The following is a 13831-nucleotide window of genomic DNA, read 5'->3' as shown; positions in this document are numbered from 1 at the left end:
TGGCTCCCTGAGGGCTGGGAGGTGACACACAGCTGAGGAGTGCTCTGTGATTTATACAATCTCCTCCTCCATGAGGTTCCCGGTCCCCATCTCACAGGTTTGGAAACAGGTCCATGGAGGGGTGTGATTTACCCAGTCACGCAGTGGGTCGGTATCAAGGAACCCAGTGTGCTTTCAGCTCCTACACAGTGACTTCTACCCAGGCCCCCTGTCACAGGATAAGGAGATAAGATTAGGAGGGCTCAGGCCGTCAACTGGAGCTTGTGAAAGGGGTTGCCAAAGAGAAGTGGTTGTTTCAAGAGCAACTGTCGGGCTGGAAGCGTTGCTGTGGGAGGAGGAGGCTGTGGAGGGCACTGGGCAAGGTTTCGGTAGGGTGTGGGGATGGGGGAGGAGAAAGGACACTTGGAACAGCCTCCCTGGGAGTCTGGAGCAGGCATTGGGTCCACACTGAGGAAGGAATGGACGTGTCCTCCTGAAGAAGAGGCGAGGACACGCAGGCTGCTGGCCACAGTGGTGGTGACACTGGAACTGTCTCAGGGATGAGCATGCACTCTCCAGGCAGCCGGGATGAGGTCAGAGGCAAAGGATTAACCTGGCCCATCCAGGGCAGGGAACTGCAGGAGGAAGGCTCAGGTGCAGAGAGGGTGGGCCCTGGCGGAAGGCCGACTGGGATGCATTCTGCACTTAAGGTGGAAATGGAGGCTCACCCAAGGTCACGAAGCTAGTGACAGGGCTGGATTCAATCCAGGCCAATCAGACCCTGGTGCAGCACACTGCCTTTAAAGAAGCTACTTCTCACCAAGCCCAATAGGAACTCATAATTGAAATCTACTTCTCAGAGTAAACCTACTACTGATTGGCACCTAAGAAACTCAAGAGAATAAAGCCCATGGCAGGCGCTTACTTTCGGGCTCTGCAGCAGCTCACTGGGCTGGGTGTTTTACCTGTGACATCTCGCCATGTCCCCAAAATGGCCCCATGAGGGATTTCACTGCCAGGCCCTGCCTCAGTCACAGCCTCACACTCTCCCTGGCACCTTGGAGGGAGTGAGTAGGGCTAGGGGATAAGGAGAGGGGCCAAATCATTCATCACAGATCATTCATTCACTCAACAAACACCTGCTAAGCACATACTAAATGCTGGGCTTTGAGCTGGGTATGGGGGGTGTGTATAACAGTAAGGCAGATTCAGTTTCTGCCCTGTTGCGGGAGGAGAGGCACCTTTCCAATCATCTGGCCCAACTCTCATTCTAGGGATGTGAAAACTGAGGCCTGGAGAGGGAAAGTGGCTTGCCCAAGGCCATGCAGCCAGGTGGTGGTGACTGAGGTGCACCGCTCCTGTCAGCCAACAAATATCCATTGAGCGACACCCGTGTCCCAGGTGCTGCTCTGGGCCCTGGGAGAAGTGCATCAGTGGGCTTGGTAGTACAGGGTAGGGACGGAGTGAAAGGTAGGCAGGAAGAATGTCCCCAGGCTGGCAGGGGGTGGGGTGGGGGATTTCAGTCTCAAAACTTCCATGAAAACCAGAGGGAAGTTTCAGAACTCCACCCAAGAGGCTGGGTTTCTGGGGCCCAGAGCTGCCCTCCCCCATCCTAGAATGGGCTATAAAAGTCCCTTCCCAGCTACGTCCAGAGAAGAGCTGGAGGAAGTGAGAGGTCGGCTGGGGGTCCTCAAAGTGAGAAGGGAGCAGAGGACCCTCCCGTGCAGGCTGTGGATGTCACTCACATCCCAGCTGGTGAAGCCTCACTGCAGAGATGCATCTGCTGCCAGCCCTGGCAGGTGTGCTGGCCACACTCGTCCTTGCCCAGCCCTGTGAGGGCACTGACCCAGGTAATAGCCCCCTAGACAGGCAAGGAGGAGGGAAGGGAAATGGAAGGGGAAGCACTTGGGTCTTGGAGGGGGTCTTGTGGCTTGCTGAACCCTGAGTCCCCATCTCTTTGAACAGCCTTCCCTGGGGCGGTGGAGACCTCGGTCCTGCGAGACTGCATAGCAGAGGCCAAGTTGCTGGTGGATGCTGCCTACAATTGGACCCAGAAGAGGTGTACTTGGGTCTGGGGGCTGCATGGGCCTGGGAGGATCAGTGAGGGGCATGGGCCCCAGCCAAGTTCATCTCACTCATCACCCACCTCTGGGCCCCATGAACCTCTCCTGTTGATAGAGCCTCCCTTCCATCCATCCTTCTGTCCGCTTGCCCTGTCCTGACTGTGCCCCAGGACTGGGTCTCTGCTGGGTGGGTCTGCACCCTCTCTCCAGCCCTCACTCCTCCTCTCCTGGGCAGCATCAAGCAGCGGCTTCGCAGCGGTTCAGCCAGCCCCATGGACCTCCTGTCCTACTTCAAACAACCGGTAGCAGCCACCAGGACAGTTGTTCGGGCCGCAGATTATATGCATGTGGCCTTGGGGCTGCTTGAAGAGAAGTTACAACCCCAGCGGTCCAGACCCTTCAATGTCACTGGTACTCTGATCCCCACTGAGCCCCCTGGGCCTGCCCTGGCCTGGAGTAGAAGGAATCCAGGAGAGGGAGGCAGGGTGCACAGGCTTGGGGTGCTGGGAGAAGAGAGGGTAAAGGGATGGGAGGTACAGAGCAGGCCAGCTCAGGTCTGCCCACATGCCTTCCCACAGATGTGCTAACAGAACCACAGCTGCGGCTGCTGTCCCAGGCCAGTGGCTGTGCTCTCCGGGACCAGGCCGAGCGCTGCAGCAACAAGTACCGCACCATCACTGGACGATGCAACAACAAGTGCGTGCCGGGCGGCAGGAGGGGCTGCCCCTGCCTGGGGTACCTCTCCCTTCCTGCACCCACCCTCTCCCTCCACGCTGAGCCATCTCCAGGCCCTGCCCCCTGCTAACCTATCCCACCCACGGCTGCAGGAGGAGACCCTTGCTAGGGGCCTCCAACCAGGCTCTGGCTCGCTGGCTGCCCGCCGAGTATGAGGATGGGCTGTCGCTGCCCTTCGGCTGGACCCCCCGCAGGAGGCGCAATGGCTTCCTCCTCCCTCTTGTGAGTTGGGGCTGAGGGCGTGGGAGGTTGCTTGATCTCTTAAATGCGGGGAGTAAAACACAGCCCAGAGTCACCCAGGCAGGTCTTGAACCCAGGCCCTTCCACTGACCAGTGCAGTGACTTGTGGCAAATAACACAGCTTTCTGAGGCTTAGTTTCCTCATCTGTAAGATGGCCCTAAAACCTACCTCGTAGAGCATATGTGAATATTGAAGTCCTTGGTATAAATAGCTATATAGGACATGATCTATTCATGCTAACCATTATGGTGTTGTAGGGTTTTTTCTGAGAAAATTAGTGTCAAAGTCTTGCTAAATATAAACAGCTCTATACCTTAATCTGGCTTTGTCTATTGATCTATTTCACATTTATCAACTCATCAGTTTTCTATTGATATATCGATATAGCAGTCTATCATCTACCCATCTATCAACATCTATTAATTAATTTTCTTCTATCCACCCTTCCATCTGCTGACCCAGTACTCCCTACATGTATTATCCATCACCTGGCAACCAGCCCATGCACCTGTGAATCAGTGCTATCATCTGGTTAGCTATCAGTCTATAAACTGATCTATCTATTTGATCTCCCTTCCCCTCTGGAAGAAGTGGTGAGGTCTGAGCCAGTCAACCTAGCCCATCTCCTCTTTACCACCAGAATCCTCAGGAGCCCAGCCAGAAACTATCCTTCTAGGAATGAGAGCAGGAGGTGGTTACGCCTCCAGGGACAAAAGGGGCATGGAGGGCAGAAGAGGAGAGGCTGTCAATTCCAGCAGGGGAGCTGCTGCTCCCTGAGTCCTGGGTTGGCTCTAATACCTTGTGGGGTCAGGGAGCCCATGTCCCGTGCTGACATTGTTTCCCCACCAGGTCCGGGCTGTCTCCAACCAGATTGTGCGCTTCCCCAACGAGAGACTGACCTCCGACCGCGGCCGGGCCCTCATGTTCATGCAGTGGGGCCAGTTCATTGACCATGACCTGGACTTCTCCCCGGAGTCCCCGGCCAGAGTGGCCTTCACTGTGGGCGTTGACTGTGAGAGGACCTGCGCCCAGCTGCCCCCCTGCTTTCCCATCAAGGTACGCTCAGCCAATCCCCCATGCCCTTGTGTGGCCTCCCCCAAAGGCAAGGTGCTGGGGGTGGGGATCTGGAAGACTGGAGCACCATCCTTAAGGAGCTGCCTGTGGAGCTAGAGTATGAGACAGACACAAGAAACACAGCTGAGCAGAGACCCCACACCGTGTGTGTTTGAGAGGTGGGGGTAGGGCAATCTGCCAGGAGGCTTAGGTCAGGCTTCATGGGGTGGGAAGCCCTTGAGACAGGCCTTGACCCATGGGTCTGAATCCAACAGGGGAAGCCTCTGGGCCCCTGCTTTTGGCAACCTAAGGGCCTCTTAGCTCTTGCTCTTCTCTCCTTCCCAGAGTAGTCCAAGGGTCCTACAGCTCTTGCCAGCTTCTTGGGCTTGGGCTGTAAGTAGGGTCCTAACCTTCAGGCTAGAAGCCAAGGACAGTGTGGGGCACTAGGGAAGAAAAGATAGAATCCAGGGAGCAGAGTCTCTGCTAGGAACATAGGGTTGACACACTTGCACACACACACTCTCTCTCACACACACACACGTGTACACACACACTCTCTCCCTCTCACACACACACTCTCTCCCTCTCACACACACACGTACACACACAGTCACCCTTAATAGGTGGGGCCACATTCGTGAGGGATGACATGTGAGGGCCTCTGGATGGCCTCTCCCTGTTGCAACCTTATCTATTCCTCAATCCCTGGCTTAGGGGCACCTCCTCTGGGGAGCCTTCTCAGATCTTCCTATTACACTTTTAACATATGTCCTCCGCTCCCCTCTCCTCTCTCTCCTTCCTTCCTTCGTCTTTCTTTCTTTCTTCCTTCCTTTCCTTCCTTCCTTCCTTTCCTTCCTTCCTTTCCTTCCTTTCTTTCTTTCTTTTTCTTTCCCTTTCTTTCTTTCTTTTTTCTTTCTTTCTTTCTTCTTTCTTTCTTTCTTCCTTTCTTTCTTTATCTTTCTTCTTTCTTTCTTCTTTATTATTATTCTTATTATTTTGAGACAGAATCTCACTCTGTTGACCAGACTGGAGTACAGAGGGGCAATCTCAGCTCACTGCAACCTCTGCCTCCTGGGTTCAAGCAATTCTCACGCCTCAGCCTCCCGAGTAGCTGGGATTACAGGCATGTGCCACCATGCCTGGCTAATTTTTGTATTTTTAGTAGAGATGGGGTTTCACCATGTTGACAAGACTGATCTCAAACTTCTGGCCTTATGTAATCCACCTGCCTCGGCCTCCCAAAGTGCTAGGATTACAGGCGTGAGCCACCACACCTGGCCCACATATGGCTTTTCTATCAAGCACAGCAGATGCCACTTCAACTTAGTTTCTTAACTCTATTTGTATGTGTCTTTTTCCACTGAACTGCCAGCTTCCTGCAACCTTTCCTGTGTTTTTTAACCTTCATAGTCTCCAAAGCACCAAGCAAGAAAGGGGCTTAGAAAAGGGGTCTGTCGAACTGAACAGAATTAAAGAAGCTCAGGCCTAAGAGTCAAGAGAACTAAGTTCTAATCCCACCTTTCCTGCTAACTGGTTGTCACTTCCCCTCTCTGAGGCTGTTTTCCTTGCTGTAAAATGAGGATTGAGATTGTTTCAAAAGCCTCATTCATTCCTAACTTTTTGAGACTCTATGAAGCAAAATGCTAAGGACACTCAGACCAAAGGGGTGAGCAGCATGAGCCTGGGTGAGTCAAGGAGGGCTTCCTGGAGGAAGGGAGCTTTAAGCAAGGTTTTGAGGAGGTGGGAGATGAGGGAGAGGAGTGAGTCTGCTATTGAGGGGGCCCCATGTCACTGGCTCCTCTTCCATCTCAGATCCCACCCAATGACCCCCGCATTAAGAACCAGCTTGACTGCATCCCCTTCTTCCGCTCGGCACCCTCATGCCCCCAAAACAAGAACAGAGTCCGCAACCAGATCAACGCGCTCACCTCCTTCGTGGACGCCAGCATGGTGTATGGCAGCGAGGTCTCCCTCTCGCTGCGGCTCCGCAACCGGACCAACTACCTGGGTCTGCTGGCCATCAACCAGCGCTTTCAAGACAATGGCCGGGCCCTGCTGCCCTTTGACAACCTGCACGATGACCCGTGTCTCCTCACCAACCGCTCGGCGCGCATCCCCTGCTTCCTCGCAGGTCAGACTGGGAGGAAGGTGGTGTCTTCCCAGGAAACAGCCATCCCTGGGGTCCCAACTGGGAAGCCATGGTGGGATGTGGTGAAGGTACATGGTTTGGGACCTCAGTATTAGGCACATCATAAGCATAGATCTGTGCACAGTCATCATAGAATCAGAACGTTGGAGTCCCTTTACAAGCTCCCTGTGTGTGGCCAGAGATAACTGCTTAACCATCTCCAGTGAGAAGGCTCTCACCGCCTATATGGCACCCCAGCTCAGCCACAGGCAGCTCCAACTGTTAGAAAGGTCTCCTTATTTTGATCATATATTCACCTATTCCCCTTAATCATGCTTCTGGAACCTCAGAAAAGACACTGTCTCTCTTTCACACAGGAATACCTCAAAGTAGCTGTTAACTCCATCTCCATTTTTTTTCTCTTCTCTGGGATAAATTTCCATAGTTCCTCCCTGTCCCCAGCTGTTGCTAGACAGTTAATACCTTCTTCTGGAAGCATAATTTGAACTTTCCTCAGGGTCTTTTGTCCCATGTACGTGGTTACAATAATAATAATAAATTAAGATATTTATTTATCTTATTATTATTATTACTTTTTTAAGATGAAGTCTCACTCTGTCGCCCAGGCTGGAGTGCAGTGGCATGATCTCAGCTTACTGCCACCTCCGCCTCCTGGGTTCAAGTGATTCCCCTGCCTCAACCTCCCAAATAGCTGGAATTACAGGTGCCTGCCACCACTTCTGGCTAATTTTTGTATTTTTAGTGGAGATAGAGTTTCACCATGTTGGCCAGGCTGGTCTCGAACTCTTGACCTCAGGTGATTCACCTGCCTTGGCCTCCCAAAGAGTTGGGATTACAGGCGTGAGCCACCACACCCAACCTTATTAAGATATTTAAATGTACCATCTCTAAACCTTGCAACAGCCCTGAAAGGAGGGAATTATTATTCTCATTTTACGATAAGAAACTAAGACTCAGGAAAGGTGAATCATGCGCCCAAGAGCACAGAGTTAGTTTCAAATGGCAGAGTCCACTTGAGAACACAGTCAGTGTAGTATCAAGGTCTCTGCCCAGTCCACTGTATTCCACTGTTTTCCTCACAGAGAGTCGGCCCCAACCCCTCTTTTGAAGGATTGTACATTTGTGTGTCCTGGAAAGAGCAGCGTGTGCCTTTGGGAGAGGTCAACTGAACTAAGACCTTGTGCAAAAGGGTTTAGTTAAAACCAAGCAAATGATGGAATTAACTTTCCTTCCCTGCCTGTAGTAGGTCTGTTCGTAAGAACAGTCTCTGCCCAACCCTCCCTCTCTTCCTCTTTCCCTCTGGTTCACGGGGGAGAGCAGTGTTATACCAAGCCCAAAGATAGGGAAAGGTACACCAGCCCTTGGCAGAGAACACTCAGGCAGATGCAGCTCATGGACAGGTGGGCTCGCAGTCCCAAAGTCAAGGTGCCCTTGCCCATAGCTGGTCCGGGCTATGGATCTCGTTGTCTTGTAGAGTAGAATCCTTAGGCAAAGATACCCCTGCCTGAGACCAGCAGCTGCCCTGTGCTTTCCCACCTAACCCAAGCCTGCTAGGAACCGCTGGTCCTCCTGCTCCTTGCCTGTTGTGTTAGGGAGGAGGGTGGCGATGAGGAGCCTCAGCACAGCTGAAGAGATGGAGGTCCTGTGAGGGCCAGGAGTTTGGCCCACCCCATCTCTCCCGTCCCCGGCCCTGGGTCTACCCTGGTAGAAAGACATTTCTCTAGGAAAGGCTGCAGTAAATCTGAGCTTGGGGTTTTCAAGGTGACACCCGATCAACGGAAACCCCCAAACTGGCAGCCATGCACACCCTCTTTATGCGAGAGCACAACCGGCTGGCCACCGAGCTGAGACGCCTGAATCCCCGGTGGAATGGAGACAAACTGTACAATGAGGCTCGGAAGATCATGGGGGCCATGGTCCAGGTAAGGAGTCTGCATTCCGGCATCCCCCAGATGACAAGCTTGGCATGAGAAGCAGTCCTTAACACATCCTTGCGGATGTGCCTAAAACCAGCTGGGTCTGGGCAACTGGCGGAGCACCTGGACCCGTCCTCTTGCCCCGATTCTGCCTCTAACTCCCTGTGTGACCCTGTCCGTGTCACTCACCTTCTCTGGGCTTTGTATCTCCACCCACCAATAGGAAATTAATGTTGTCACATTTGACGTGATGACAATAAAGAAGATGTCTGAGCCACCCTTTGAAAAGGCAAGGGTGTGGGTGAGTGGCCTCTGGGGAATGTTCGTCCTGTCTTCCCTTCCAGATCATCACCTACCGAGACTTTCTGCCCCTGGTTCTGGGCAAGGCCCGGGCCAGGAGAACCCTGGGGCCCTACAGGGGGTACTGCTCCAATGTGGACCCACGGGTGGCCAATGTCTTCACCCTGGCCTTCCGCTTTGGCCACACAATGCTCCAGCCCTTCATGTTCCGCTTGGACAGTCAGTACCGGGCCTCCGCACCCAACTCGCATGTCCCACTTAGCTCTGCCTTCTTTGCCAGCTGGCGGATCGTGTATGAAGGTGACCAGGTTTTCCAGGGGGCAAATGGGGGTGAGGGTGGGGAGCATGCCCTCCCCTAGGTGGGCCAAGCTTACTGCCAGGAAGCCAGGCTGCTGCAGAGGCCATTGCTAATATCTCCCCAGGACAGTGGAAACAAGGCAGGTGCCAGCAAGACCCTCAGTCACGGGCCTCCCATCCTCTGTGGAATGAGAGGATTTTTTAAAGGGGTGGAGACTAATGTCAGATTGATGGGGAGCTCACCTTCCACTCCTTAAGAAGTACCTCCCAGCTCCAGCTGCTTCATGTCTCTCCAGAACTCTGTTTCCTGACAAACGTTACTAACATACCCAACTGGGTTGTCCAGCTCTGGGCTAGCTTGGCATCATGTGATAACCCAAGTAGCTTCCCAGAGGCTGGTCCAATCTGTGCTGCTCACATTCCCTGCCACCAGGGGGCATCGACCCCATCCTCCGGGGCCTCATGGCCACCCCTGCCAAGCTGAACCGTCAGGATGCCATGTTAGTGGATGAGCTCCGGGATCGGCTGTTTCGGCAAGTGAGGAGGATTGGGCTGGACCTGGCAGCTCTCAACATGCAACGAAGCCGGGACCACGGCCTTCCAGGTGAGGGGGCTGTCCGCCTCTTCTCCCAGCTTTGCTCAGGCCAGGCTGCTCAAGGGGTTCTGGGAAGACCCTGGTACCTCCTTTCTGACTGGGACTGTCTACAGGATGTGCAGGAGTGCAGAGGCATGCAAGACCAAGGTCGATGTCCCAAAGCACTCCTGGAACACAGCTTGCTGTCCTGCCATGGCTCCCCCATCTACTGTAGGGGCTCCAGCTTTAGGTTCACCGCAGGACCAGGAATTAGGCCCAGGAGCTGAAAAAGGGAGGCTCGAACTTTCCAAGTAGAAAAAAAGCAATAGGCTTAAAAGGCAGGGAAGAACTGCTCCATTCCCAACACGCTGGCAAGTTCCAAGCAGGAAGGCTAAAATTCCAGAGCTACAGAAACGCTCCTTGCTCTAAGTGGAGAAAGGCAAAGAGCCTTAGAGGCAGGGAATAGGTGGAATAAAACTAAGGCTGCAGTGGCTGTTTGGTGAGGGCACAAATGACTTTATCCCAGGAAAGAAGAAAATGTAGGCACTTTGTTAGTCACTTTCATGTATATTAATTTATTTTGTCCTACCAATCACCTTGAGAAGCAAATGATTACAGCCATTTTATAGATGAGGAACTATGTTCAGAGACAGCTAGTAATTTGCCCAAGATCACATAAATAAGAAGTAGTAAAATCTGAATTTAAATTTACAATTTCTCCTTTCTTCCCCCGTTCAACCCCAGTAGGGGAAGGTTTTGGCTACTGCCTTGCTCCTCTCTCCTTCCCACCTCCTACCTCCCTGTCTAGAAAGAACCTGAAGGCCCATCTGCCCATGTATGAAGCAGTGGTGGCACCTCCTACTGCCCACCCCACTTCACACAGCGCCTGGTAGACCACAGCAGGCGCTCCAGAAACCTGAGCTTCTTTCCTTTCTTAAACTTGGGCACTCCTGGCAGCTAAGGAGCTGTGGGCGCCCCCTGCTGGAGAGCTGAGATCGCTAACCACCCAAGTTTCTATCAGGTTTTGAAGGGAAGGCAAGGGTTAAGGAATGACACAAAGAGAGAGGGCAGCTCAACAGCCAATGCAGGTATTTATTTCCAGCATAAAACCTACAGAGGTGGGGGACCAGCTTATTGCCAGAGCCTGCCGCCGCCTACAGCTGGGGTACTGGGTATGGGTATGGGCAGGAGGGGTCTGGGCCGTATGGCTTGCGGCCCGGCAGGATATTGATAAGATGTACCTATGATCAGGTCCTTTTTTCAGTGGGATGTGGTAAGATGTTCCTTGGACCTTTGCCCAGCAGGATATGATAGGGATGTTCCTTCAGTTGGGCCTTTGCCTATTAGGGTATGTTATGTTTTTCATGGCCCGACCTCCTGTGGAACGTTTCACTTTGACCAAGGTCTGGGAAATGGTGGGGGGCTTACAAAATGGTGCAGTTTGGACTAACATTCTTGCCTTCTACTTTGGTATAAAAGGAAGAGCTGGAGAGCTGAGATCGCTAGCCACCCAAGTTTCCACATTGCGAGTTTCTGCTCCCCGCAATACCTGTGCCCTCCAGAAATATTATCCTGACACTAGCTCTTGCAATCTCCTCTAATCCCTTCCCAAGTCCAACATCAAACTGGGAACTGGACAACCTGGTTTGAGCTCCACTTAACAGTAAAGTGACCCTGAAGCCTATGGTTGCTCAACTTTAGTAAACATACCAGATATAGTTAGCATGCCATAAAAGCACCTCACAAAGGTGCTGTGAGGGTCCTGAGATATTCACCCAATAGTGCTCAGTAATGGTAAAATACTGTGTGGTTTTCATGTGTTCCGCTGGGGGATGGTGTGTGTGAGCTGTAGTTCAATGGATGACATTGGGCTGGTGTCCCTTCGGGACATGGCAAAGCTATCGCCTACCTTGATTGTCACATCTTATGATGTGGCTTGGCCCTGTGTGGGATCCTGATGGCTGACAAATTGGTATGGCTGGTCTTTGGAAGTTTCTGAAAACTTTTTAAAAACTGCTTTATTGAGATATACCATAAAATTCACCCATATGAAATAGACAATTCAATGATTTTAGCATATTTAGAGTTATGCAACCATCACCATGATCTAATATCACACCATTTTCATCACTCCCCAAAGAAATCTTGTAAGAACAGTCAATCCCCATCCCCACCCCAGCCCCAATCACCTCTAATATACTTTGTGTCTCTATATTGGCCTATGCAGGACCTCTCATATCAACAGAATCATAGTGTGCCGTCCTTTTCTGAGTAGATGAATTTTATCCATGCTCTCCATTTGTTGGCTTGTTCATTCATTTATTCATTCGCTCATTCATTCATTCTACAAACCTGATGGAGAGTTTTTATATTCTGGGTACTGTCTTACTTGTGTCTAATGAATGCAGTCGAGCCCAGTAATATCACTAAGTGTCGGATTTGTGGTTATGAGTTTTGGGTTAAAACAGCTTTTTAGGTTAGGACACACTCCTCAGTCTGATGCACACTGAGCACGGTTGTCCACTCACATTTTCAATCAGAGGACAGAAACCTGGTCTTTGGAAGGTCTAGGGACTCTTCTGCCAGTAGGATCTTCTGGTTCTGCCCAATATTGACTGGCCACAGCTTCCCCCCAGAGGACTGGTAGAGAGAAACAGAAGCTAATGGGAGGTCAGCAAGACTGAAGCTGCTTCTCCCCGTTCCTCTGCAGGGTACAATGCTTGGAGGCGCTTCTGTGGGCTCTCCCAGCCGCGGAATTTGGCACAGCTTAGCCGGGTGCTGAAAAACCAGGACTTGGCGAGGAAGTTCCTGAATCTGTATGGAACACCTGACAACATTGACATCTGGATTGGGGCCATCGCTGAGCCTCTTTTGCCGGGGGCTCGAGTGGGGCCTCTTCTGGCTTGTCTGTTCGAGAACCAGTTCAGAAGAGCCCGAGACGGAGACAGGTAAGTGACCCTATCATAAAAGACATCAGCACCAGAGGCAGAGCAGAAAAACACTAGCATTTCAAGACTAAACATTGAAGAACACTGCTCTTTTTAGTATCATTTCTTCCAAGTTCACAGGATCTGAAATCAGGAGGCTCCTCTCTGGAAAGCTGGGTCAAAGGAAGAGAGACACTGACCCAGGCAAGGCCCATATTGCCTGAGCTGGAGTCATCTTAAACCCAGGAGGTTGCCTGGCAGCCTCACTGTTCTGGGTTGGTGGATCCCAGAAAACATGGGCACAAAGGGCTAAATCTGGTTTTCCCTCCAATACGTTTATGATTTAAGACCTGACTCCTTATTTGGAGTTGTTATTGCCCGAGTTCAAATCCAGCCCTGGCCACTTAAATTACTGTGCACTTAATACTGGGCAATTTATTTGGCCACTGAATTTGTTTCATTTCTGAGATTCCAATCTTACAGGAATTTTGTGAGAATTGAATGGAATAACATATGTAAAGTACCTGGCACACAACAGGTGCTCATTATAAGGTAATTCCTCCCCAACCTTCACCCACATCTCTTGACTGCCTGGTAGGTTCTGGTGGCAGAAACGAGGTGTTTTCACCAAAAGACAGCGCAAGGCCCTAAGCAGAATTTCCTTGTCTCGAATTATATGTGACAATACCGGTATCGCCACGGTTTCAAGGGACATCTTCAGAGCCAACATCTACCCCCGGGGCTTTGTGAGCTGCAGCCGTATCCCCAGGTTGAACCTGTCAGCCTGGCAAGGGAAATGAGGCTTCTGCAGGTAAGGGGAGGCCACCTCCAGCACCCTGGGCTGGGTTAAGCCCTCACATCCTTCCCTGGATGGATGGCTGAGTCCTCTTAGGTCTCTACGCAGAGAAAACAGAACTTGTCACTAGGTACTCTTTCTAAGTGGCTTCCCAATGTGCTAGTTTCTGGGCTGACAGTCAATTCCAGGCCCTAGGACTCTGGGGGGGAAATTAGGAGCATCCAACTATCCTCAGCTTGGTCACTAATACCTGAAAACAGCTCCATTTCTAAACATCCAGTAAATTCCTCACTTATCCAGTTCTGTTACTTCCACAGGAGTCTATCCCAAGCCTCCAACTTTTGAAGACAAGGGGAAGGGGAGGACCATGAGGCTGCCTTGTCTCCCTGGAGCAACTGCAGGCTGCTGACGCTTCTGCTGGCTACAGCTCAGAGCTGGGTTCCCCAGCCGGGAGTGAGAGCTGGGGGCTCCTATCAGCAATGGACCTTCCCGCCTTGGGAGCCTCTTAGGTATTAGGCTATGAATCAGTGCCACGTGCAAAGGCTTGGGAGCCAAGCCATGTGGTCTCGCACCCCAGGCAAGAAAAGTCAGCTGGCGGGTTTACAGCACTTTCTACTGTTTCCCAGCCCTCCCTCCCCTCCCTCACCATGACTAAGAGACCACTCAGTCCTAGCCTCCAGACACCCCACGATACTCCTCTGAGCCTGAGGCCGGGCAGCATGCTCTGCTTCTACCAATAAAGCACTGCTAAGGGCAGGGGCTGCTGTTTCTGTGTTGGGCTAGGGAAGATGTGGCCTCAGT

The 13831-nt window shown here is 52.0% G+C and overlaps 1 protein-coding gene across 1 annotated transcript; it reads left to right on the top strand.

Moving 5' to 3' along the window:
- The first annotated feature begins 1632 nt into the window (after window positions 1-1632).
- EPX (eosinophil peroxidase) lies at window positions 1633-13830 on the top strand. The gene is made up of 13 exons (XM_054457959.2): window positions 1633-1829; window positions 1945-2038; window positions 2278-2453; window positions 2621-2738; window positions 2870-2999; window positions 3868-4074; window positions 5884-6202; window positions 7982-8142; window positions 8481-8736; window positions 9167-9337; window positions 12018-12255; window positions 12833-13045; window positions 13348-13830. Exons 1-12 carry the CDS (start codon window positions 1754-1756, stop codon window positions 13032-13034), a joined length of 2148 nt encoding a protein of 715 aa, XP_054313934.1. The 5' UTR covers window positions 1633-1753; the 3' UTR covers window positions 13035-13045; window positions 13348-13830.
- Window position 13831: the final 1 nt, after the last annotated feature.

Source organism: Pongo pygmaeus, chromosome 19 (assembly GCF_028885625.2).
Source record: "Pongo pygmaeus isolate AG05252 chromosome 19, NHGRI_mPonPyg2-v2.0_pri, whole genome shotgun sequence".
Taxonomy (NCBI): Eukaryota; Metazoa; Chordata; class Mammalia; order Primates; family Hominidae; genus Pongo; species Pongo pygmaeus.
Note: the sequence above shows the minus strand (reverse complement) of the source record. Positions and strands in the feature narration are given on the sequence as shown.

Excerpts from the sequence above, each read along its gene's own strand:
- EPX (XM_054457959.2), top strand. The coding sequence starts at position 1,754 with ATGCATCTGCTGCCAGCCCTGGCAGGTGTGCTGGCCACACTCGTCCTT. Across the intron at positions 1,830-1,944 it reads CTGTGAGGGCACTGACCCAG|CCTTCCCTGGGGCGGTGGAG; the intron begins GTAATAGCCCCC and ends CTCTTTGAACAG. Across the intron at positions 6,203-7,981 it reads CATCCCCTGCTTCCTCGCAG|GTGACACCCGATCAACGGAA; the intron begins GTCAGACTGGGA and ends GGGGTTTTCAAG.